General features: G+C 32.9%; 5 protein-coding genes across 6 annotated transcripts; 3 read left to right on the top strand and 2 right to left on the bottom strand.

Annotated features, from left to right (window-relative positions):
* Positions 1 to 32: 32 nt before the first annotated feature.
* Positions 33 to 4,366, top strand: LOC123899192 (probable transcription factor PosF21). Its single transcript, XM_045950265.1, has 5 exons — positions 33 to 288; positions 469 to 1,212; positions 2,839 to 2,971; positions 3,099 to 3,183; positions 3,587 to 4,366. Exons 2-5 carry the CDS (start codon positions 533 to 535, stop codon positions 3,997 to 3,999), a joined length of 1,311 nt encoding a protein of 436 aa, XP_045806221.1. The 5' UTR covers positions 33 to 288; positions 469 to 532; the 3' UTR covers positions 4,000 to 4,366.
* A 1,191-nt stretch (positions 4,367 to 5,557) lies between these two features.
* On the bottom strand, positions 5,558 to 13,621 carry LOC123898315 (electron transfer flavoprotein-ubiquinone oxidoreductase, mitochondrial-like). 2 transcript variants are annotated; one of them, XM_045949235.1, is made up of 18 exons: positions 13,126 to 13,621; positions 12,968 to 13,044; positions 12,772 to 12,878; positions 11,924 to 12,005; positions 11,746 to 11,854; positions 11,515 to 11,561; positions 11,338 to 11,412; positions 10,990 to 11,106; positions 10,467 to 10,535; positions 9,695 to 9,787; positions 8,954 to 9,056; positions 8,571 to 8,695; positions 7,222 to 7,271; positions 7,052 to 7,118; positions 6,714 to 6,793; positions 6,136 to 6,264; positions 5,978 to 6,044; positions 5,558 to 5,852 (listed from the first exon to the last, which is right to left on the bottom strand). In XM_045949235.1, the coding sequence occupies exons 1-18, from the start codon at positions 13,367 to 13,369 to the stop codon at positions 5,769 to 5,771; spliced, it is 1,725 nt and encodes a 574-aa protein (XP_045805191.1). In that variant the 5' UTR covers positions 13,370 to 13,621; the 3' UTR covers positions 5,558 to 5,768. The 2 variants fall into 2 exon arrangements, with proteins under 2 accessions (XP_045805191.1, XP_045805190.1); XM_045949234.1 differs by having other exon boundaries at positions 11,746 to 12,005; positions 13,126 to 13,569.
* A 695-nt stretch (positions 13,622 to 14,316) lies between these two features.
* On the bottom strand, positions 14,317 to 16,918 carry LOC123898532 (protein STRICTOSIDINE SYNTHASE-LIKE 13-like). Its single transcript, XM_045949516.1, has 4 exons — positions 16,330 to 16,918; positions 15,580 to 15,864; positions 15,232 to 15,399; positions 14,317 to 14,868 (listed from the first exon to the last, which is right to left on the bottom strand). Exons 1-4 carry the CDS (start codon positions 16,698 to 16,700, stop codon positions 14,469 to 14,471), a joined length of 1,224 nt encoding a protein of 407 aa, XP_045805472.1. The 5' UTR covers positions 16,701 to 16,918; the 3' UTR covers positions 14,317 to 14,468.
* Positions 16,919 to 18,565: 1,647 nt separating this feature from the next.
* LOC123899024 (LRR receptor-like serine/threonine-protein kinase FLS2) lies at positions 18,566 to 19,948 on the top strand. The gene has a single exon (XM_045950080.1). It carries the CDS (start codon positions 18,566 to 18,568, stop codon positions 19,823 to 19,825), a length of 1,260 nt encoding a protein of 419 aa, XP_045806036.1. The 3' UTR covers positions 19,826 to 19,948.
* A 1,176-nt stretch (positions 19,949 to 21,124) lies between these two features.
* On the top strand, positions 21,125 to 23,246 carry LOC123899409 (B-box zinc finger protein 25-like). Its single transcript, XM_045950521.1, has 3 exons — positions 21,125 to 21,472; positions 22,131 to 22,433; positions 22,676 to 23,246. The coding sequence occupies exons 1-3, from the start codon at positions 21,290 to 21,292 to the stop codon at positions 22,922 to 22,924; spliced, it is 735 nt and encodes a 244-aa protein (XP_045806477.1). The 5' UTR covers positions 21,125 to 21,289; the 3' UTR covers positions 22,925 to 23,246.
* Positions 23,247 to 26,973: the final 3,727 nt, after the last annotated feature.

The following is a 26,973-nucleotide window of genomic DNA, read 5'->3' as shown; positions in this document are numbered from 1 at the left end:
ATACATGAATAGATAAAGATGGCATAAAACATGTACCGTAGAAATACGATAGAATAGAAATACAATACATGTGTTTTTGTCTGTCTGGGTTTCATTCGTTGTCGTCGTTGACGAGAATTCATGTCTTGAGTTCGAAGCTTCATTTTTTTTCATTCTCTCTCTCTCTCTCTCTCTCTCTCTCTCTCTCTCTCAGATCTCTCTTCCATTTCATCAAAATCAATTCCCATTTCTAGGGTTTCATTCTATTCTCCGATCTCCCCTTTCTTCGCTGATCTACGCCGCGCAAAGGTACTCCTATTTCCCCATCATTTCAAATTTCAACAATTAAATTGTTAATTTTTTCATTACTTTTTCAATCTTTGCCTTCTATTTTTAATTATTTTGCAATGAACTATATTATAATGAACATGGTTGTTTAAAAATTTGATTTTTTTTTTCCTTCTTTTCAATGTATTGATTTGTCACTAGGGTTTTGAAGTGATTGAACTGGAATTGGAATTGGGTAGAGTTATTTAGGGTTAAGGAATATTGAATGGAAAAGGACAAATCTTTGGGTCTTGGTGGTGGTTTTCCACCTCCATCAGGACGATATTCGGGTTATTCACTTCCTGGAAGTGGTTTCAATGTGAAATCTGAATCCTCAACGGGGGCGTATCCTCTGCCTGTTCCTGGAACCAGCTCAGATTCTAGTGGCTTTAGTCATGATATTAGCAGAATGTCTGATAATCCTCCAAGAAATAGAGGTCATAGGCGTGCTCATTCAGAGATTCTTACCTTGCCTGATGATATTAGTTTCGATAGTGACCTCGGTGTAGTTGGTGGTGCTGATGGACCTTCGTTCTCTGATGATACTGAGGAGGACTTGCTGTCTATGTATCTTGATATGGATAAGTTCAATTCGTCGTCTGCAACGTCCACATTTCAAATGGGTGAGGGGTCTAATGCTGCTGCAGCATCAGGTTCCGCACCAATGTCAGTAGGGAAGGCATCAGGTGCAGGTACCTCTTCTGGGGAAAATATTGCCAGTGTTACTACTAATGAAAGGCCCAGAATTAGACACCAGCACAGCCAATCTATGGATGGGTCGACAACCATCAAACCTGAGATGTTAGTCTCGGGTTCAGATGACATGTCTGCAGCTGATTCCAAAAAGGCAATGTCAGCAGCCAAGCTTGCAGAACTTGCCTTGATTGATCCCAAGCGTGCAAAAAGGTATTATTTCTGGACAAGTCAATTTTTACCCTAATGTTTCTTAATTATTTTACATAATCTTTAGTAAAGAAATCCTACATAGCAGAACACTATGTGTATGTTTGGTTTCAATTCTGGAGCATCCAGAATTGATTCTGGACGTGTAGAATTGATTCTGACTTGTTTGGTTTCTCAAAAGTAGAATTGATTCTGCCTCCAGAATTGATTCTACTTGAAGCTAGAAATCGTAGCTTCTGATTCATTATTGATTTTTACACTCAAATTTTTTGTTCAACTCACTTTTTCATGAATATATCCAAACATAAACCACTTCAGCTTAAAATCAATTTTGGCCGGAATCAATTTTACAGAATCAATTCTGCCAAAATCAATTCTCTCCGCCGCAGAACCAAACACACGCTATATTCTTTTTGCAAATGTTATATTATGTTGTATGATTTATTGGTGTGTAAATTAGCATTCATAGATTAGGTGTTATATAAGCTGCTAAACATGTTGTTTACCAAATTAGCACAAATCCCTAAAATCCATTGCATAGATGTAACATAATTTTCGGCAAATGCAAGCTTCAAGGCAGAATAGGATTTTGGGTTTTAGAAAATTGTATATTAGAAAAAATCTCAAAAATGTAACTGTAGATTGATTCTAGAAGACCTATGTATAATACAAAAGTGCCTTCCTGATCAATTGATAAACACAAAACAAGGCATGACAAAACATGAACCACAAGAAATAACAGTATACTGTATGAGTATGTTTTAACTAAATATTGTTAGGTTTTGGTATACCCTATAATTGATATTTATGCGCATAGATGACATGCGTCTGTTTAGCTGTTTAGTTATATTAGAGATGTAACTAGCTTAGTTCAGTTACAACTTCTATTTTAGAAATATTAGAGACAATAATGGCAGCAATAATTAAACCTTTAGACTCAATATATTGAAGGAAATAGTGAAAAATAAGGAGGCTTGGAAAATTGCAAGATTTTTCTGAAGTCTACTAAAAGAAAATGTTGGAATAGCTGCTGTATGACTAGAAAGGCGCATGTCAAGTTGTTAGGTCATTCTCTTTTGAATGTTTTGTGAATGCTAGGTAAGACTAACTACAATTGACCCATAATGGGTCCAATCCTTCCCTAGATGCTGTCATGGAAGTAGTTCTATAGCACCCGGGTTGCGTTTTATTTACTTGAAGGAAAATGTTGACATCTCGTTGAAAATAACACTAGTTAGAGTTACACACTTAACAGTAACATTGTTTTGGTAGTACTAGAACAGTAATTGCCTTTTAAAACTGTTGTGTGGGTGTGGCTACTCTTCCAAAAAATCCCATCATTAGGCTTTTTGATCTTCTGCCCTCACTCCAGCAGGTATCAATGAAATACTGTTTGGATAAAATGGCACCCCTGTAGAGTGCACAGTCTCTACGTCTTTTTATTGTTATAATTCCAGTTCATCAATATATGACATTATCCCCTGGGAGTATTTTGTTTTATCTACTGCAACTGAAAAGTGGACGGTGTTTGGACTATTTTCTGTTTTTTCTTTCTATCTATCTCCTTTTTGGTTTGGGGAGATGAACTTTCCAACGTCAACAAACACTACTTATAATTGTGTGTAACAGGATCTGGGCAAATAGGCAGTCTGCGGCAAGGTCAAAAGAGAGGAAGATGCGGTATATTGCTGAGCTTGAAAGGAAAGTGCAGACATTGCAAACAGAGGCAACATCTTTGTCTGCACAATTAACTCTCTTGCAGGTATTGATGTGTGTGCTTGTTATTCAGATGTAAATGCTTTGCTACTACCAATTACTATATCACTTTCTGGTTGAAAAGCTAATAGGCGGACTATATATTCAATGTATTTTGGTCGATTTGTGAACAGAGAGATACAAGCGGATTGAATTCTGAGAACAGTGAGCTGAAGCTGCGGTTGCAAACCATGGAGCAACAAGTTCACTTGCAGGATGGTATGCCCATGTCATTATAAATGTTTCTGTAGCTAGTACTCTGCTGCTTTAATTGCTTGTCTTTCTAAATCTATCTCGGAAAAACTATTTATCTAATGCAATATATCCGTGTAAGATATCATTGCAACTTACAGTATGATATATACATTAGTCAGTTTTTCCGGATAGATTAATATATATTTATCCTAGGTGAAGGTGCATGTTCAGTGTGAAGCTGGCTGCAAAATTTTGTTGTTGGGTTGGTTTTTTGTGGTCGAGTAAAGCTGAAATGTGCTATTTTACCTGAAATTTGAGTTTCATGTCTTTTAATATACAAGCAAGAGAATATGCAAGATGAACAGTTAACCTTGGTTTTGGCACTAATATTATGAGAAGTAATTCACTTTTTCTTTTTTCCTTGTAGCTTTAAATGATGCATTAAAAGAAGAAATTCAGCATTTGAAAGTATTGACTGGGCAAGCTATACCACCAAATGGAGGACCTATGATGAACTTTGCTTCTTTTGGAGGGGGACAGCAGTTCTATCCCAATAATAATCATGCCATGCACACTCTTTTAGCTGCACAACAGTTTCAACATCTCCAAATTCATCCTCAGAAGCAGCAGCAGCAGCAGCAGCAGCCGCATCATCAGTTTCAGCAACAAATACAACAGCAACAGCAACAACAAATACAGCAGCAACAAATGCAGCAGCAGCAGCAGGAACAACAGCAACATCAACAATCAGGCGACTTGAAAATGAGAGCAACTACACCTCCATGCCCCAATGATAATCCTTCATCAGATGCAAATCCTTCGGCGGCCAAGGATTGTTGAGAAACTGTGCATTATCGTATAACTTTAGATTTCTCTTTGTCTCGGTGTCCTAGTTGTTGTGGGGTGCAGCCTTGTTCTATTTTTTATTCTTAATCAGTACAAATGTTCGTAGTTACAGATTTAGAATTATGTGTTGGCAGCGTTGCATCTTTGTTTTGTATAATACTAAAATTTGTTGGCACCTTAGTTAATTGTCTATCGATATATAGGGGTTGGGATGATTTTGTCAAATCTCCAATAGGCTTGTTTACTTTGTTGTTTGAGATGATGTACGATCACCTTAGGAATTGTCCCTTCTATAATGTAGCATTTCGCCATTGCACAATCAACCAAAGGGGTAGATGCTTTCTCATTTGGTTGATTTGAAGTTCTTGCATATTACCAATCTTAGTTATTTAATCGAGGTCAGAAAGTTCGCATTTAAATAAATCTTTTCAAATAAATTTTAAATGCATCTTCAATTGTAAGCAGATTGATTTGTGCGGGTGGTCGATAAGATTGCATGAAATCTGTTTTCCTCATTTTTCATGCTTGCCCGATCTTCTCTATTCCAGGTAGCTTTGCAACTCGTGCTTTGAAAGATGGATGTCAACAAATTGGTACATTGCACAAATATTATCAATGGGCAGTGCATTGGTTAGATACTGTCCTTTGTCTCAGGGTCTTAATTAGCCATGGTTTTTTTGGTACATTAATTAGCTATGGTTATACACTAAATCTCCAATTGTCTCAGGGTAGGGATGTTTGTTAAGTTTGCCTCCGGTTGTTTTTCTATACACTAATAGATTTCGCCGCTGTTCTTTTTTTAAAAGGCAAATGCTAAATAGTGTCTTCGGGGCACTCTTTAAGCCCTTAAATAGTAAGTTGTTTATAGAATTTTTATGGAAATGCGTAAAGTCAACGTATTGAAAATTGGAGTGTTTAATTTTTTGAATAAAAAATTTCTTTTAATGAAATGCTTAAAGAGTGCTCAGGGGGCACTCGTTAGCAAGACCCTTTTTAAAATATCAAAGGACCATGTCCAAAAGGAGGAGATTTCTCAAAACTTTCAATAAAAAGTTTAATCTCTTAATAAATTTAAAGAACGGCGTTTATAAGCCCTTTTTTTCTTCTTCTAAGTATCAACTATTACACAATAATAAGTGCCTCAAAGAGAGGTGCTGCTGTCAAACATGTGCCCTCAACACATCAAATATTTCTACAACCTTCTACCATTTGATCTATAATTACGAGACTGAAAACCTATTTTTGAAAAGATGTGAGGTGAAACTAATATTCAGCTGTGTATCCAAAAATAAATGACAATGACTACATTGACATAGAATATTTAAAGGTCGAAAGACACTAGACAACCATAATTTTTATGAAAATGCTAATGAGTGTCGAAAAAACATTCTTTAATTAGTCAAGAAAAGCAAAATTGTACGGGAAGTTGTGTATCCATTACATTAGATAGAGACAAGCTTAGTTTTTTTTAAAAAAATTACCTTGTTCGAAATATTAAACAACGTTATTTATTTATTTTCGACGGAATTAAACAATGTTATTAAGACCTTAATTTACACAGAATAGTCTAACATGCTTGTTGTCTTTAAGATGAGGAACCTTAGCAACTTATTCTGTTTCACAAATAACATTTTACTGCAGTATTACATCTTTTAGAAAGAAAGCGGGGCCATAATGCAATTGTATAATTCAGGAGAATGCGTTAACATTAAGGAAGTCACAATTTTGCGGGGACAACAATGTATGACTACTAACTCCCAGATCTACATAACTGAGTATCCCGGGCCTCCACCCCCTTCAGGCACTGTCCACTTGATGTTTTGCTTTGGATCTTTGATATCACAAGCCTGAATATCAAAGCAATGAATTAAACCATGTAGGATACAAAAGATTTGAAAATATTTGATGAGTAGAGATTAAACATAGAATCCTCCAAATTTAAACAATCGCTCGAATTGGTCTGAAAATTTACCTTGCAATGCAAACAGTTTTGAGCATTAATCTGCAACTTCAGTTTATTTTGCTCAGCAGCAACGTACCTATATTTGAGAAGGATAGATGAAACATATCAGAGAATGATTCAGAAACTAAAAATCCTTTTGAAACCAAGCTTTAGTAAGTGGGCATTACTCGTATACTCGTGCAGGACAATATCGTGATTCAGGAGCAGCATACACCGGTAAATTTGTAAGTTCAGGAATCTTTGGGTCTCTCAATCGAAGGTGCGGAGGTTGATCATGCTCATGATTTGTGTTGCTTCTGTATATAAACTAAATATAAATGTCTATGAAGCAAATGAGCTTTTCACTATGCATGTTGACTAACAAAAAATCAATAATTTCCAACATTATCATCATTTATCAAATTCCTAATGAGAGAAGCCGACACAAGCAATTACTGCATATATAAATCGGTGCACATTTATTCTGCAGGCACTTTTGCCTAAAAATTAGGATATTAAGTGTAACCTGCTGTATAAATGAACTAATTGGGTTTAAATTTGAGTTCTCCCCTCTACGACACCTCAATACGCTCTCTTTGAGAAGTTCTTTAAATTACAAGAATAGAAATACAACCTTGCGACCTTATATAAATCTTAGAGTGCAACTTTGAGAAAACCTGGCACCATCCCTTGTTTCTTTTTTTTGAAAAATGATTGCATTCAATTCTCAACAATAATCAATAGAAGGCAATTAATGTTGCAAAACCTGTGCAGGGAGGTAGGTACATCAAAGGACAAGATGCCATCGGGCTTTGGATAGTGAATTGGAGAATGCAACTGTGCAGCCTGCATTAATGTCAAAAGAAAATACTAGGGTCACACGAACATGGTAAATGATTTGCAGTGTTTTACTAGAACAAGAAACAAACATAATAAAAGCAAAGCTCACTAATATATACATATATTCAATGAAAAAAGAATCTAAAATATCCTTTATGCTGAAATTAAAAGGACCATTTTGTACCAGCTAAAAGGTGGTAAATAGCATGTACGTAAATAACAAAATTCATTCACAAGCTTAGTTTCTTGAACAATGTTTCTTACATTTGTAGCTTCATGATCAGGTTTACCATGCTTCAAAGTAATGGGGTGCCTCCCCTTGAGTATGTAACTGACAAGAATAGCACAAGGGTAAGTGAAGTTCCAAAACAAGAATAAAGGGAGTACAGGAAATTGTACTCTCCAGTGTTGAACTGTAGAAGTTTAAATCTTACTGTTCCAGACCACTTAAAGCCAGTCCTGGAATAAGCCCATACTTGAAGGCCTACAATGAGAGATAACACTAAAAGGTAAATATGGCATATTAATTTGACAAACTAAAACATACCATATATTTAAGTATCACAAGAAATGAATTAGGACAACTGTGAGGAATTAATTATAATTACACATTGATCTTTCTATTATAATTTATAAATATTTTGTAAGTGTTGAGGTCCTACATTAACTGGAGATATGGTCAGATCAGTCCTTATAAGGTTTGGACATTTTTCACCTCTTAAGCTATAGCTTTTGAGGGCTGAGTTAGGCCTAATACTCAAATTCTAAGATCGTATCACAGAATATCCTAGTTCAATTATTGGCCCATTATCTTTGTTATTCCATCTGAGGGACTTGAGATCCATATTATTCCACCCACATTTGTCCACAATTTAAGTGTGTATTTCTGAACGTGAGGGGATGTGTTGAGACACTACATTGACTAGATATATGGCCAAATTAGTCCTTATTGAGCTAGTTTTGGGTTGAGTTAGATCTAAAGCCCGTAATCCATCTGGTTCAAAAAACATAAAGCCCATAATCTATGAGTACGTTACAAGATTTACTTTACTTTCACTTACAAGTAACTTTGATATATATAAGTCCCTAATAAGCTTCGAAATGGTCTAGGATGAAATAACATTCTTCCTACAAGTTATAAATTTATAATTAGTTGCTAGGAATTTCTCATAATCTTGGAGAATTCCAGAGTTACCAGCATAGTAGATTCTTGGTCATATGCAAGACAGATATCTAGCAAGTAATATCATGGTTTTGCATGTAGCCGAAAATCCTACCATGTAATTTGTAATATCCAACTTCCCATATGTTATATGTTAATAAATATGAGTTTAACAGACATACATTGTCAAAGTAGTTTTACACTGACATCCAATATGTGCTCTCTATTTTTCCATGTTATATCACCACTCTTACGATGTGGTTATAATAAGAATGGAGTGATGTCTCAAAAAACAAATTTTCACTGGAAGTCAGTGTAAAATGAAGTTAAACTGACAGTGCATATCCTCTAAATCCATAAAAAATAAGCAAAGGCATAAAAGAATTCATCTGACAAGATAATGGTGATTTATGTTTTAAACAAGCCGTGCCACCTATTGCAACCTTATACTTATAACATTATTATAACTTATTCAAAAGTTACCAAATAGATATATAACTATCTAAGATGAGATGGGCTCTTAGGTCAAGATTTTAAAAATGAAAGCAAAAATAGCCTGAAAAAAAAATGAAGAGAGGGAAAGACAGAAAAGTCAAAGTGACAATGAATAGCTTCACTAACAGGTCGGTAGTTCCGAGCTTTATATAGTTCTTCCCATATCCATGAATTCCTCAAAGCATCCCAATATGTATTCATATCTAGACCTTCATTAACCGCACCAAATGCAGCTTCAGCTGCAAGCATTCCTACAAAGAGAAGTGCTGGTCCATTAGATGTATGCAGCAGAAAATCTGAAACGTTTTTATTTGCATATCACATTGAACCATCAGCAACTGGCCATATCCCAATATGAAGTTGATTAAAGTAAGAAATGATGGGTTGACTTAATAAATATAAGAATAGAGAAGACCTTAAAGAATCGTACATTCCTTAAATTCCCTTGACCAAAACTTAAAAAAACACATCAACATTAGCAAAAAATAGAGCAAATTTCCATCCTCTACCTGATTTCATTGCTGTGTGAGTTCCCTTTATCTTGGGCACATTCAAGAAACCAGCTGAACATCCAATAATTGCTCCACCAGGAAAAACTGGATATGGGATAGACTGAAATTTAACTAGAATCACGTTTGTATTTAAAAAAAATGTTTATTGTAACAAAAAGAAATAATGCATTGGAACCAAAAGCAGGCAATCAAAGATTAATATGATAACGAAGAATTAATCTAGCCACCACTCTTTGAAAACTTGCTCTTCATGAATGTAAGACTCATCTATCAATAGTAAAAATAACAATCAAGCCTTATGTCTTATGGACCACTGTAACCGTTAGCAGGCATGTTGCTCAGACTATTAAGCATAGACATTTCAGAAAAATTATATCAATGTCAGACACAAGGCAACACTTCCAAAGTACATGGACTGTCGGACACGTAAAGTGTTGTGTTGTAATGTCCATGTTTTAGTCCCCATGTTTCTTGCCCCATTTCTAATTTTATGTTCAAACCGGTTAGACCTCACCAAATACAGCTAAATTTTGCATTAGAAATCTTAAAAGTTAGGAGTATCCATTTGGCACCCTTCATCTTAGTACACCTGTAATAAAAGACCTCTTGTGGCTTCCCATCTGTGGGACATAAAGGTAAAATAATACTCTACATTGTTTTTTTTTACGGAAAAATACTCTACATTGTTTTCCGATTGATTGCACGTAAGATAAGGAATGTTATTGATTATTTATGTACCTGAAAACCACCTTCATTTAAAGTGCGAGCTCCATACTGGATAACTGTTCCGCCTTCCAGATATGGTTTGATTGCAGGATGATGCTTAAGTTTCTGGTTAAACAAACAAGACACAGGGGATAAGGAAGGAAGGAGCAAAAAACTTATTAACCGAGAGTAATGATAAGAATAAGTAATGTAAGTTCTAAGATTTTTAAAGTGATAGTGTATCAACAAAACCAACCAGCAAAAGTTTCACAAAAAGATCCAAAACATAATTGGTGAATTTGGCAAGGTAAACGACTCATTACTCATTTCAGTTACACAAGTTGCATAAATATACATGCACATTAGAAAAATGAAGCAACCCAATTTACAAAAAGACGGAAAACCTACTTAGAAGAGGCTAGAAGTGGCTTCGCAGGTTAAACGTACAAACCCTTCTTTAGAAGAAACAGTATGTACCTTAGAAAACACTGACAGACTTCCAAAAATCCCAATAATTTAAATTGCATACATAAAAATGCATCCAAGAAATTTCATTTGTTCTAATCCTAGAAAGATGGAACAATCAACTTAGACAAGACATGGAAGTGGCAAGCCAAGTTAAATACCACAAAAACCACGTTTTGAATATTTTCATTAAAAGGAATAGTACGTCTCTTAAAACACTTAGGCACATGCCATACAAAACAGAAAAAACCAGTTAAAGAGAAATGTTAAAATGGTTTGTCATGTTATAAGAAAATTATTTATGTGCTTTAAACATGCCTAGAAGGGAAAAAAACTTCACCTGGAATTCCTCATAAGGATTCATGAAAGGGTTCTGATAGTTCAAAGCAACCACAAGGCCTAGAGCAATCTGTCATGATGGAAATGGAATTCTTGACATGAAGAATATATTGTCAGCATAAATGAAACTAAAAATTAGCAGGAAAAGCTAAAGTTGTACAGTTCAGTCAGAGTTTGCAAATACAGCTACAGGTGATTTGTTAGCAACTTGGTAAAACAGGTTTCTAGTCAGAATAGAAAACCATGAAATAGTGAGAAAAATGGATTCATCAAATTGAAATATATCATTGTGTTCATAGCGGTTTTCAAATACTTTCTAGGAATGAGCAATCATCAAGCTTTAAGACTCAACTCAAACATAACAATGTACACTCAAATAGTCTAGAAACAAGTTGGATTAAATCAGTGAGGTTAGTATTGTGCTACATATGTATTTTTGTAGTGTTTATTTCAGATATAGATAACAGAATAATACTGACTGTACAACAATAATTACAGTATGGGGTAGTAACTGTCCGTCTTACTTGTCTGTCTTTCATGTGATACAGAAAAGATCCTCCATATGTTTTATGATCCAAGGGCCATCCTAATGTGTGAAGTACTGCACCAGGTTGATGCTTTTCCTCGTCAATTTCCCAAACCTAAAAGTACAAGTTTCAGAATCCAAGGGATGGTGGCAAATAAGATCAATGAGTTTCACCCATGATTTTCAATTATTAGATTTAGAACAGTCAACAATCAAATATTCTTCATGCATATATAATTGAATAGGAAAGCAGAATTGTGACAGATTGCACATGAAAAATAATGAAGATGATCTTTTTTTTTTTAAAAAAAAAAAATCTCTTTAAAAATAAGTGAAGTAGTTATACCTCTTTAATTCCCAAAGCATATGTCTGATGTTCTGCACCTCCCTTCTCTCTCAGGTTGTACTTTTTCATTATTTGCTGTAGGAAATACAGGGATAGGGATAAGAGATTTTACCATCAACATAATAATTGACAGAAAAAGCTAGAATCTATGCCAATCCTAAAATTTAATTTTCAAACCTCTGATAACGATCCTCGACATCCCTCAGACAGAAGTGTCATTCGACCTAAATGTGATTCAATATTTACATAGTTAACAACTACACCTCAGAAAGAACTAAATACTTGTTCAAACCATAGACAAGCTGCTGGAGCAGCTAGACAAGTGTTAATTAGTGAAACCTTTTTGCTCCAAGAACCAAGACAAAGCACATTAACATGTGTATGAGATAAAGAAATGTAAAATGAAACCTTTGATCTCAACACCACGTTGAAAATTCTCCTTCTTCGAACCATCTTTTGAAATTCCCATATCATTAGTTCCAATACCGATAACTTTGTCGTTAGCATCGTACAATATCTGCAAGGAAATACACCTGTAAACAATAACAGATATGGAGAAGCAACATCCAAACAAATGCAGAAATACCTCACTAGCAGCAAATCCTGGGTATATCTCCACGCCTAACTCTTCAGCTTTTTCCCCCATCCATCGTACTAACTGACTTAAACTGTAAGATGGTCCATAATCAGTTTTGAATTTTACATCAATTAAAGAGAAACATAATAGAAGCAAGAATGCAACAAAAAAATTGTTGTTTTTTGTTTCCCACAGGTTCCTTCGACCAGAGATAATCCTATTTGAGGCATGTCGGACACTAAATGTGGGTACCTCTCCCAATCAGGATTCAAATTCAAACCCTGGTCGGCCACGTTGTAGGAGTCTAGCCCCTTTCCACTAGACCCAACCCCCGTTAGTAAATTTTTTTATTTAATAAACACGGAAATTAAAAATATAAGAGCTTAATTTATCTTCCAATTTTGAATTTTACTTACATCAATCAATGAGGAGGGAAAATTGAAGCAAGAATGTGACAGGAAGATTGTTTATTAAAATTATAAAGAGCTTCATTTATTAGGATTTAGGACTTCATGTCATCTCGGACAGATAACAGATTGTATACCAAGTATCAACACAGTCTCTATGTTAAATTTAAAATTCAACTTTATGCACAGTACAATCACCAGCAATATTTATATCTAATCTAATGGCACAGATCAACAGTTTGATAAAAATAAGCTTTTTCCAAAGATTAAAACACCATTACACTTGAAATCAAACACATCAACTTCTAAAGCTTAACCAAAAACAAAAAAGAAAGGAACAATTTCAGCATAGTAGATTCAGCAATCATGTAATAAAATTCAAAACTGCATGCATAATTTAAACTCAAAAAATAGTATGAAATGAATATACATGTCATAAAAAGTAAAAACCTTATTACGTAGTTCCCTTCATTGTTAAAAGGACTGGGAAGCGAAATTGCACGATTCTTAGTCAAAAACCAAAACTTATCAGAGGAAACCGGTGTAGTAATCGGAGCCTGCAAATTCAACAACAAAAAACCTCAATGCAAGTTACAAATCAAACTCACTTCACCAATAACCACCAAATAACAAAAAAAAAATTCACCTCTTGCTGCTTCCACTGAGGAAGAAGCTCATTCAACGCACGAGGTTCAAAAACATTTCCAGAAAGAATATGAGCACCTGAGAAAAACAAAACAATGCAGAAATTGTTGTGAAGATTTCGATGCAGAAATTGCGAAAAGAGAAACGAATTTGACTTACCAACTTCAGCGCCTTTTTCGAGAACGCAAACGGATAAATCGGTGTCGTTTTGGCGGCAAAGTTGTTTTAATCGTATTGCCGCCGATAAACCGGCGGGACCAGCTCCGACGATGACGACGTCATATTCAATTGAGTCTCTGATCGGTGTTGTGCAGAAATTACGAGAGATTGGAACCCTAGAATTGGAAAGTGTGGATTTTAAATTTGATTTTGATTTGAGGAAGTGAGAGATAAATTTGAGCATTGTTAAGATTGATTTCTAGAGAGTGATTAGTAGTAGTAGCAGTAATTAACTAACAACTGAAAAATGATAGTAATTTGGTGAATTTGAACTTGTTTGTTCCAATTTCAATCATAAAGTGTTCATCATCATCATTTTTTATTAGTATCAATTTTTAAAAAAAAATTAATGAAAGCAGATAGATACAAAGTTGCGTCACGGATTAAAATTGCAGTGCGTTGTGTCTGACGTGTTCATTCAGTTTATCTGCAAATTCATTTTCCCTGTGTGTTGGTATCTTACACTTCCAAAATTGTAATTTTAGAGAATTTTAGTTTATTTTTATATTTTTTTTTTTTTTTGCGATTCCAACTCTGAGAAGATTTTGTCTTTTTAATCATCCTTGAATATGTTGACTTATACAGTAACTGTTTGGATTAAATAATATTTTATTTCTATAATTTAGCGAATTTCAGTTTAATCTTTTCACTAAGCATGTCATGCATTTTAAGTCATAAGTCAACGTATTCAACGACGGACTAAAATGACGGAATTTTCACATTACATGATTAAAATGATATATTACTGGAGAAAAAAACGACTATGCTAACAGCGACGTTGACTCGGATTACAGAGACGTTGACTAAGATTAAATGACAATGTATGGACTAATTTGACATAGAAGCCGAACATAGCACAAGAGATTAAAAAAAAAAAATACATGTGATCGAACTAGTAAGCATTGAAATATTTTCGATAGATAGTTTTGCCACCTATATAGTGTTTATTTGATTTGACTGATTAATTTTTTTTTACAATGAGTTGGGAATCGAACTCAGGACTTATAGCGTATTATCCAAACCCTAGATCAAACATAGCGCCTGATTTTCATAGCTCCTTACCAATAATGTGATCTATTGGGAAAATCATAATACAATGATTATTATAGTCTATAGAGTAGAGGCATGGAATATTGGAAAAATAATTATTTGATTAAAACTGAAATGTTGTTACACAGGTACAGATTAAGCAATCTACCATTTAATTTTACCAGAAGGAAAATTCTAATCCAAGATACAAGAGAAATTTAATTTAATGCATAGTACTAAATTAGCCAAAGTTTTTAAGGGTAAGGTAAGGTGGAGATGTGATTATGAGCTACAGTTCCAATCCAAAGCTTCCCATTCATCTCTTTAACTTCACTTACCAACTTCATCACTTTTCCTTCTCTATCTTCAAGAACTTCAAGAATATTTCCATTCTCATCTAAACGTGTAATCACAGTGTACATTTTCATCCCCATTGCTTTAGCCAAATACATCATTCTTATAGGCAAACGAAAGTAAATACTTCTCAACCATGGATTGTTACTCAAAACCTCTTGAGCTCCGGTTCGACAACAATCTATTGCCACCCAAAATTGTCCTTTTTCGTTCATTCTTACGTTGTCCGGAAATCCTGGTAGATCGGCTACATGTTCCACTGTTCCGTTTTTAGGACCCTCCATCCAAAGTTTCATTAGCCTGTCATTCAAAAATTTTAAAAATTAATTATTAGTTGCTCGAACCTAGATTCTCAATAGTTGCAGTATGATGTTGTAGGTGTAGTGACAATTAAATTTAACGGTCCATACAGCTGCAACACTATACTAAATTCATAGACGATTCAATTTCGCGTTTCTCAGAGATTTTTTTTAAAAAATAGGCTGCAACATCAATGTAAAAATTGCGATGCGACCATGTTTGAGTTTGCATTATGTCACATTAAACCTTATTCTATGTAAAATTAAGGAACACTACTAGACCACAACCTTAAACCTTGTAGTGTTCCTTAAATTATTGTCACACACACACTTGAAACCAATTAGGAAGATAATTAGTAGAGACCTGCAATTGGTGGTTTCAGTAAATACAAGGAAGGATTGATCTTTAGAAAGTTGCACTCCATTAGGAAAAGCAAGACCTTCCAAGACAACATGAGTTGTTTTGGTTGGAGGATCATATCTAAGGAGCCGACCCGTTGCTTCTCCTTCCAATAATATAAAAAAGTGCGCACTGCAACAATAGTACACATCATAAGAACTTATAACATTCGATAATACACACATTCATGTACTCAGCATAACAGTGATCGTTGAAATGAGATCAAACAGTTCAAATTTTACATCTAAACTGTTTAATCTCAATCCAACGATCTTGAAAGATAAAAGAAATAAAAGAAATAGAAACAATTACACTCGATTATATCTTTTGCTTGTGTCCGTGAAAAAGATAGATCCATTCTTATGAATATCAAGGTCATTTGCAAAGAGGATAGGTTTTCCTCCAACATGGGTTGACAATGGTGTAGCTAGTCCCCCATTTGGTCCAACCTTAAGAAGGCCATAATATGCATCTGCTATGTATAAATCTCCATTCCCTTTGTCAAATCTCAAACCAAGGGGACGCCCACATTTTTTTTCATGCTTCCATTGCTTATAAGTTGTTGAATCATTTCCCCTCACACAAATCTTCTCAGTCCTTTAAAAATAGCAAGTGTCATTAGCATGAACATACATCTTTGTTAAAATTTATTTTTGTAAATAAAATAAAATAATCATTCTTCAAAGTTTTCATCCGTTTGTTATACATTAAAAAAAAATTAAAAAGAAAATTGAAGATTATTATTTTCTTTCTAAGAAATTGTTTCAGTGACTTCTCCAAATGATCCTTTTTTATAACGTTTTTTCTTAAATAAAAGAAGTGATATATTCGTTATATAAACAAACACAAAGCAATTTCTATTTTGTTTTTTTGAAAAAATCTAAAATAAATTCTAAATTATTGAATATTAAAACTATTTTTTTATAGTCCATAGCAAACGGATCCATAAATATATACAAACATAAAATTTAAGAATTATTGAAATTGGATTCTCTAGTTGTATACTTGTATTTTAAAGCTGATAAAATCAAATTAGATTACTAGTTACTTGATGAGACTCACCAATTGGATGTGACAACTGCAAATGTTTCCCAACCTAATTCTTCCCCCATCCATCGAACAACGCGTCCATCAGCTAAACCGGTGTACGGACCACGGCCCATGTTGTCAAATTCGAGTGACTCAGGTCCAAATACTTCGTTTTCAAATTCTAATTTTCCGTGCATTCCTAGCCTGCTCATGTTGTCTCGAGGCCAATTCTTCATGACTTGTTTATATGGTGCAATGTTGTGTTTCACAGGTCTAAAGTTGTGTCCGGATACTGGACCCAGATGAAAAGGGTCCATCACAAGAAAACTCAAAACAAGAAAAATAGCAACAAGATAAGGGTGTTGGAGAAATGTTTCATCTTTTAGTAGGTTTCTCTTCTCCATGCATAAAAAATTGTTTTGAATATGGGAATTTGATGAGAAGGTAAGGTTGTGTGTTGATTATGCAACTAGCTAGGTAGAACTAAAAGTACTTAGCTTGGAAGAGTCCTTATTTGAAAGGAATTTTGAGAGTTGTAATGTGTGTGTACGTTGCTCATGACAACATATAAGGTAGAAATTAGGTTGTCTATTGTTGAAAGCATGTGTTGCTCATGACAACATGCATTTATGTTTTATTTGGTCTAGTAATAAAAGGGGTGTGAAAGTAAGAGAGAAGAAGGTATGTATAAGGAAAAACAATGATGTAACTCGTTAGTTGTTTGGTACACAAGAAATTGAAATCATGTGAATATATATGGCAAGAATCGTTTTATTTAGGATTCAAATACGTCACTGTATCATGTGAATCATTGCCAACATTTTGACTTGTTGACGTGGTATAAGTCACTGTCCACATGTGTGTTGACTTTATCAAAATCGGTGGAAGTCAGTCTTTTGCAAAAGGAGTTAAAGGTAGGGGGCCAAAAGTGCTATTATAAAAGTTAGGGTGCCAAATTTGGAGGTTTATGAAAATTAGGAGACCAAAAATACAATTTAATTTTTTTTTTTTAGTCCATAATAATAACCTAAATTGCATATGTTGCACCTTAAAAAAATTGTCTCAATACAATATAATTTTGTGTCTTTTTTAATAAAAATGTTAATATTTTTACTCTTTTTGTATTTTAAAACGAGACCTACTTATTATCATTCTTTTTTTTTTTACTCCTTTTGATCATGAGACAATCAAATGGAGGAAATAATTTTTTCCTTATTCCTTTAATTTAACTCAATATTTCTTTTATCTTCTTTTCTACTAATTCAAACAATTTGCGTTGAAGTTGGGGGTTAGGTTGTGCATGGTTATTGCATTCTTTGACTTCAAAACAACATTTGCTTGTAGAAAAATGGTGACGGTATGTGGTTTTATATTTCTAAGAAAATTATTAATTGCAATGTTTCTTCAAAATGAACCACTAAAACCACTAAAGCTAATGATTCATGTCTAGGTACATTATTTCTAACACTAAAATTTTCATTCACAAAATAGATCTTAGATTCGAATTCGGGTAACCACTCAATTATTTATCAAGTCGTGGATCTTAAATTCGGTAAGAATCAATGAATAAATCAGCCATTCAGAAAATAACAAAGTGAAAACATTTTTTGAATAAATAAAAATATAATTTTCAATATAAAACTAGGAATATCCATATATAAAAAAAAAATTGTGAAGATAAACACTTATTTTTGTAGGAAGAATTTACATATAACCTAGCAACTACTAAATGGACATTTTGTACCTTAAAAAAGTTGTCAAAAGATACTTTTATAACTTACTAATAAAGTTGATAGTCTTCTTTCCCTTTTGTGTCCAATGAACACCAATTGCATTTTAAAATAGGAACCCACATATTTATTTCATTATTTCATCTTCATTTTAAACAAAGTGTTAATTAAAGTTAAGATTAGGTTTTCTTTTTGTTGTGCACATGTTAATAGCATTATTATATGACTTCATTTGAAAAACATTTGTTTGTAAAAAACTAATCATGCCACTTTTTATTTCCAAGAAAACCAATTCAATGCAAAGAATCTTCAAAATGAACCACACTATAATACCAAAAAACCAAGCTTAGTAGGTTCAATCTTTAAGATTTTGTACTTATAGGTAGCTCAAATTCTTGGCATGTCTTCAAGACATAAAAGTTACATATACAAAACAATTATTTTTCTAATCATATGCCATAATAAGGATCTTATAAAAAAGCATTTGGAAATAATTCATAACACAAATTAAAACCAAAACAAATTAGTCCTCAAACATAATGGCTAAAAAAACACCTACAAAATTCTCATTCTTTTCATCATCACCTCTTTATTCTCTTTTAACTATAACAATAACTTTATCTCTTATACCTTCTCAAATCCATTCATCAACTCATGAAAATGACATTCATTCTCTTCAAGAAATAAAAAATGCTATTGATCCTAATTCAGTTTCTTCATCTTCTTATATCAATAGTTGGGATTTCACAGTTGACCCTTGTCATAGTACTGGTCCACAATTTCTAGGAATATTATGTGACTTACCCTTAGATAACTCCTCTAGTAGAGTCACAGCTATTGATCTTGATGGTATTGGTTATGAAGGTTTCTTAACACCAGCTATTGGAAATTTAACCGAGTTAACGATACTTAATCTCAGTAGTAATAAGTTTAGAGGACCTATACCAGAAACTATAGGGAAATTAAGGAAACTTACTAGACTTAGCTTATCAGAAAACTTTTTCACTGGTGGAATTCCACAAGAAATTAGTCAACTTAAGAAACTTCAATATCTTGATCTTTCCGCGAATCGGCTTTCAGGCACTATACCTACTGATATGACAGGTTTAAGAAGCTTAACTTATTTAAGCTTATCAAACAATAATTTTTCAGGTAGAATCCAAAATTTAACTGGATTATGGCAATTGAATACATTAGATATTAGTTTCAATGAGTTTTTCGGTAATATACCGAATCTTCCTGTGAGTTTACAAAACATATATTTCAGCCATAATATTTTTTCAGGACATATAACACCTCTTAAGGATCTTATACATTTAAGATGGTTAGATATAAGTGATAATAGATTATCAGGTGTTATAAGATGGGACACTATGTCCTTAAAAGGGGTTATTCATTTTAATGTTTCATTTAACAGATTTACATCAATTGATTTTGTTAACAATGCCGGACAAGGACACCGACTTCACTTGCTTGAGGCACAAGGTAACAATTTGAAGGGTCATTTGCCTGTGAATTTGGTGAGTTTTACAAACTTGACTGTAATAAATTTATCAAACAATCAATATCATGGAACTATTCCAAAGGAATATGGAACAAAACTAAGGACAATATCATGGAGAAGATTGTATTTGGATCATAACTTTCTTACTGGAAATCTTCCATTGGAGTTTACTCATACATCAACTTATGTTAAAGGTAGTGTTGCAAATAATTGTCTCAAGTGTCCTACAAATGCTGTTCTATGTCATGGAGGACAAAGACCATCAACAGAGTGTATGAGGCAACATGAGATATGAAATTTGAAATTTTCTTCATCAGAAAACAATTTATGAAAACTTATCAGACTATACAATAAGAAAAGTTAAGTGTTTGTTTATTTCAATCAATGTTGTGTAATTCCAAAGTATCTCAAAATTATATGTATCTCAGCTTTCATGTAATTTAATGATGTCAATGATTAACCTTTTATTTTTTATACTCATGTGTCAATAATTAACTTTAAAAATTCAATATTAAGCAATATTAAGTTAAAAAACTTATGTTGAATTTTTCTTGTAATTTCAGTTAATAAGTGAATTTTGTATCAATAAATAAACAATTCATGAAAGTACTGTGCATTATTTTCTTAGTATATCCTACCGACTTAAATCATTTTAAGAAAATTGTGTGTGAGAGAGAGTGAGAGAGAAACAAGGAGTCATATATAAGGATCAAGATTTGCTTCTGTAATATATATATATATATATATATATATATATATATATATATATATATATATATATATATATATATATATATATATATATATATATATGAAGTTTTACGCTGTATTTTATTTCGATCGTCAATTTGAGATCGGACAGTTTAAAATGATATTTTCTTTTCAAGTAAAATGATCCCGGCCATTGGTTTACAATCGAATGGCTGAGATCAATTATAATGTCATGTTGTAACTGTAGAGAATCTAATTTTTTTTTCTTCTTTTTTTGTCAGGTAACCTACTGGTTAGAAAATTCATCTTTAAGATGAATAAATGAGATAGCCGGGTTTCGAACTCCAACTCCCTATATATATAATACAATGTCCAACCAACTGAACTAAATTCACGGAATACAGATAATCTAATTCTAATTTTGAGTATTAACTTTAGAGATTGCATGAAATACATGAATCTAACTTATTGTTTAAGTTCGGTCACATGTTGACATAATGTGACATTATGTGACCAAATTGTGAAATTCATTTCCCTAATTAAGTTTGACATTAATTTGATTGATACCATCCAACCGTTTGGAAAGCAGCTGTGGACAGCCGACATGTTGTTAAAGATCAAATGGTATCCAATCCACAAACTAAGTACATTGGCCACACAAACATGTTTATTTTGTCCTAAGACATCATAGCCACACACAAATTCATGGTAAAGTAAACACTATGTCCCCACTAACTCGTGTTCTTTTCATTACCGTTCTCTTCAAACCTTACCACATCCACACACTCTTTTCACACCTTATATTATTAATTTATTATTATATTAATATTATTTTTCTCTTGGTTCTCATTATCTCAATAAATAATACAACTTGCCATAACCATAATACAATACAAATATCACCTTTGTCCATTTTTGGCTTAACACTTTGACTGATAAAAGGTATCAAATATCAATACTCACTACTTAAGTTGAGATATATTGTTCTTAGTGTGAATTTTCCTACAAAAGTTCTTAGAAGAGATTAAGAGAAAGTTAAACAACAAAAATGAAAATTCAGTGTGATGTTTGTGAGAAAGCTCCAGCAACAATGATTTGTTGTGCTGATGAAGCAGCTTTGTGTGCTAAATGTGACATTGAAGTTCATGCTGCTAATAAGCTTGCAAGCAAGCATCAAAGGCTTCATCTTCAATCTCTCTCTAGCAAGCTTCCTAGATGTGACATATGCCAAGTAATTAATTACTACCATAATTTGTCTCTTCTTTTTTATTTTTAACATCTCATAAAATTAATCATGTTTCAATAAAGTTAATTCTAGATTTCTAGTTATAAATATGATATTCTAGATTGACTGCAGTGTAGTTGGCCACATGTAGACCGTCTGATCAATAGGATGTAATTTCAAGTAGTATGTATGTGTTAGTGATAATTTAGACAAATACTTTAATTAAATGTTTATCATATGATATTTGCATGAGCATATGTATGAGGGAGGTTCTCGGAAGTGCTTAAGTTATATTTGGAGCTTATTTTGAAAGTAGCTTATAGGGATGAGATACTATAATGATTTGTGTAAGCTTATGGTATACTTGAATTTACTTATTTGAACTTATCTACTGTCATACGCACTTGTGAGACTATTTGAGAGAATTTATAGAAATAGCTTATGATACTTAAGCTTAAGCTGTTTTTAGCTTATTTTCATAAAGCTATTCAGGATAGCTAATGAAAATATTTTATTAGCATACTATATGAAAACAGTTTGACTTTGTTTTATCTTTTACTATAAAAATAACTTATATATAAGTACTTACCTGTAAGTGCTTATGCTAGAAACACTTCCTATAATTGTTACTTATTTTGTTCTTTCCTCCTTTTGTTTCAAATAGGATAAGGCAGCTTTCATATTTTGTGTTGAAGACAGAGCACTCTTCTGTGAGGATTGTGATGATTCTATTCATTTAGCCGGTAGTCTTTCCGCAAACCATCAGCGCTTCCTTGCGACCGGTATCCGAGTTGCCATGAGTTCTAGTTGCGCCAAAGACGACGACAAAACTCACATGGAGCCACCTAATAGGAAGAACACAGAACAAGTTTCTCTTGAAACACCTTCTCAGCAAGTACCTGACTTTACACCCTCTTGGGGTGTTGATGACTTATTGGAGTTAGCAGATTTTGATTCCCATGACAAAGTAAGATATACATATAGTTGATTTCGTATGATCGATCTCAAATTTTGTTTTTAGTTTTTAGTTTTTATATTCACTTTTCGATCCCTATAAATTATAAAACTTCGTGTGATTTTTCAGTAGTTTTATAATTTATAAAATTAAAAAATGCATATAGAGTACAGCGACCAAAAACAAAAAATTTATAGGACTAAAAATATATTTAACTTTATTTATTTATAACACGTTTTTCTGAACGTTTTCAGAAGGGATCCATGCAATTTGGAGAGATGGAATGGTTCACTGAGGATGGTCTTTTTGGTGAAGAATTTACTCAAGAAGCCATGGCTGCAGCTGAAGTGCCTCAACTTCCAATGACTTATGCTAGCAACAATTTTTCATCACATAGAAATTCAAAGTCAAACATGTCTAACAAAAAGCCTAGAATTGAACTCATACATGATTATAATTATGATGATGAAGATGAGTTGTTCACTGTGCCTGATCTTGGATGAAGCATATAGTTATGTGGGAATAATATTTTGGAAATGTAATTATTTTTCTCAAATTCTTTTTAAAGAAATTGTAAAGAAAAAGTTATTGTTCCAAATTAAGATTTTGAAAAATTGTATATTCCTACTTCTCTCTTGAGTACAATAATTTAAGAGTTGAAGTATGTTTATAAGTTGTGTGGAGATTTATCATATGTATACTTCACTTGTTTAGTTTTTTTTTATTATTATTGGAAGTGTTTCGGTGTTTTGTTGGTAGACACTCCCTCCGTTCTTTTTGTACTTGTCGCTTTTATTGAAACTCCGAAGATACTTCTTTTGATGACACACAGCAACATTCGTCCCCTAATCGTAGTGTACCTAATACTCCTAAGGATGCTCCTAATGTCATAATCATACCTAGTGAGGTTAGTGCAGTTTTGAGTGAGAAGGTTCAACAAGATATTAACATAGTTAAGTAACTTTGGGGGGATGAAAAGGAAGATGGCATTGAAGACAATGAAAGAGGTTACACTCTTGTGACTCATAGAAAAGGTAGAAAACCCAAGCTTCAAGTAGCCAAGTCAGTTGATCATAACACTCATGATAAGGGTGTCCATAAATCTAGTTCTCAATGAAGATTTTCTAGTGGAATGTTAGAGGTCTTGGCAATCTTGATACAAAACTCTACCTCAAAAAGTTGTGTTTCACACAAACCAGATTTTGTTTTAACCTCGGAGTCTAAGACTCAATTTGAGAAGGTTCATTCTTCTTTTTCGAATAATTTAAATTTAAAAGCTATATGTTGGTTTCCTTCAATGCAGTTTAGTTTGGTTTGATAGAATTAAACCTATTAAATATAACATACTCCCTCCGTCCCAAAATATAAGTAAAAGTGAGTCAACAAAAGTTAATGTATTTGGACTAAATTTTAAACTAGATACATCAACTTTTGTTGACTAGTTTTTGCTTATATTTTGAGACGGAGAGAGTATAATATAAAGTCACGGTAAAATGCCGCTTTTGAAGTAAAATATAACATATAATATAATAAAATTATCATTATAGAATATCAATAATCGATCATGTTTAAAATATATAAAATAAATTAGTGCAACGAATCATCACTGATTTTTATTTGCAAAATTGTCAAGAATGATACCTTTTCATCAATGCAGGACGCTTGTTTCAAGAATCTTTTTCTTCTTGTTAACAAATAAAACTAACACAAAATTTAGAAAGAAAAAAAAAATTCCACAAAATACATATTATACTATTAAAGTTGGTCGTTTCTTTTGAAAAACATAGAAGATTAATACTCAATAAGAAAATGTTTCTACCTTATAAATTTAAGCATCGATTAAAATTAGCAACTTCTCACTCCAACTATGCAACTCTTTAAGAACTTTAAATAGGACCCACAAGTTCACATCTTTATACTATTTCTTTACACTATTTCTTTAAAACAAAGTCCTATAAGTTACCTCAATTAATTTTTGAATAGTTAAGAACCGATTCTTATATACTAGGAAATGCCACGTGACCTAATAAGACAATCTAATAACACCTAAATTTTTAAAATATCATATAACCTCAAGTTATAGTGTCTGTTTGTTTCAGCGTTTGCACACCCAAAAGCACGTTTGTTTCCCCCAAACGCAGTTTTTCAATTTGCAGTGATGTTTGGATGGAACCTAAAAGCGATTCTGCAAAGGTGCAAACGCGAGTTGGGCTGAAGCTACAAATCCGAGCTTCTGCGTCAAACCAAACGCGAATCAAAGTTTTAACTTTTCAGTGATATCTGTACTTACCAAATTACCCATGTCTTCTTCTCCAATTGTCTACCCATAAGCATCTTTCTTCTTAATTAGTAACATAGTTTCTCAGATTTACAGATGAAACAGAGAGAAGAGGGTGAAAAACACAATAAATTAAACACAATAAATTAACGTTTTCCATTTTTGTGAAGAAGAATTTCTTTGCTACAGCGACACCGTCTCAAGGTTAGAGAAGAAGAATTTGGGCTTCTGACCCGTGTAGTTATCCAATTGTTTTTAACATTAAGGCCCATTCTTAATTTCTTTTATTTAATTAGTATAAAGTAAAACAACATTTATTCTTTTACTAAAAAATATTTTATTTGTTAATTAAAGCTTTTACTTAATAATTATTAATTAATAAATATAAGATATCCATAATATAATATGCATTTTACTGTATATTATTTTTCAATTATTTCTTTATAATTTTTTAAATGTAATTTTTTTTACTGTTGTGATTGTTAGTTAAATTAAAAACTCATTTTGGTAATTAGCCATCCCAAAAGCAATTTTGATCTAAACTATCCAAACAACATAAATTGATGAAAATCACTTTTATCATATCTATCCAAACATAAATCAATTCTGCTCAACTCACTTTTACCAAAAATCAATTCTCTTAAACTCAATTCTGTCAAACTCAATTCTCTTTACCGCCAAACCAAACACACACATAGTATACTAGTAAATCCTTCAACCATTTATGTTTAAACAATGTTTAAACAAAGTAAATATCATCCAGCTTCATATTTGCCCCATTTAATCTAAAGGGCAGGAAATTGTAAGTTTGAAACAAATTTGGTTTTTAGTTTTTAATTCACTATTTTCATTCGCAGATGAGACTCAAATCAGATTTCATGCTGAATTTGAGAATTGGTCGGTCCAGTTACCTATGACACAGCTTAATATAATGAAGAAAGATCCGATTTATTATGGCACTGCAATTCATTAGGCAGTCCAACTCATTGCAGCTTATTACAGTTGTGAGCATAGTGGTGGCTTTAGCCTACCGAGCGGCGAAATATTTTATTTTTGGTCTTGATTTAATGAGCAACAGACCCGGTAAAGACATTGAAATGGCGACACATTTCGCTGTTGCAATGGTGATGAGGCTGGGGTTCACCCCAAGCAACAGACCCGATAATATGAAGTGCATGTTCGCCACCCATGGGCTACCCACTTCTTTGAAAAGTTTGGTTGGGACAGAGGTTTGTGTGGCAAATAACATTATTTCACCGTAAGATGGTAAAGGACATCCTCAATACAATAAAATATTAATTTTATATTTTTATGTTTTAGGGTGTTTATAAGGGGTTTTCTACAAAGGTGGTTAGCGATAAAGAGACAATATCTCATGGAATGGTGATAGTAGGCTATGGTCAATCTTTATATAGGGTGTCCTATTTTTTTTTACGACGATGTTTCCCGCTTAATAGAAGATGTCGTGCATAAGATGGATAAGTTAATGGTGGCCAACGTCAATTCGTTGTTGACGATAACCTCCGCACTTCTACTAAAAACTAAACTTGATATGCTAGCAATCAACGACCTGTTGAATAGGGTCTCAATAGAGAGAGCGTCACTCGATGCAAAAACAATCAATTCCATAATAAAAAGAAAAAAATAGGTGCAGCAAAGGAAGATGTTTCTGAAGTGTTGAAGGATCCGGAGTACAATGAATTTCTTGCTACTCAACTTAAAAACAAAAATTTGGTGAGTGTATTTCATTTGTCATTCGCAGTATATCTTTCTAAGATTTCAAGTTTTAAAGTAATTTTTATGTTAGTTTCAAGTTTTAAAGTAATTTTTATCGGTTTGCTAATTCATGCTTTTCAAATTTTCATCAAGTTATATTTTCATTTGAATTGGAATAATCCAACCAAACTTTGTTATGTTTTCAAAATTTATGTTTTATGTTTAAACAATATGAATTTTAAAGTATGCATGATACATAACCCATTGTAACATTTGTATATTATTATAAACCATGCTGGAAATAAAGCACCGGAGCCTGACAAGAACGAAAAGGAAGTTGTCAAGAGGGAAAAGGAAGCAGAAATGAAGGGGAAGGAAATGATAAGTTTGAAACAATTTTGGTTTTTAGTTTTGTAAAATTGATCCAATCAAGTTTTTTAGTTTCTAATTTTTAAAAACTAAAAACAGTTTTTAATTTTTAGTTTTAGTTTTAATTGAACTCATTAAGCATGTTATTAATTCATTATTTTCATTCGCAGCTAGATGAGGCTCAAATCA

Source organism: Trifolium pratense, linkage group LG7 (assembly GCF_020283565.1).
Source record: "Trifolium pratense cultivar HEN17-A07 linkage group LG7, ARS_RC_1.1, whole genome shotgun sequence".
In the NCBI taxonomy this organism is placed as follows: domain Eukaryota; kingdom Viridiplantae; phylum Streptophyta; class Magnoliopsida; order Fabales; family Fabaceae; genus Trifolium; species Trifolium pratense.
This window is presented reverse-complemented; position numbering and strand designations above follow the sequence as displayed.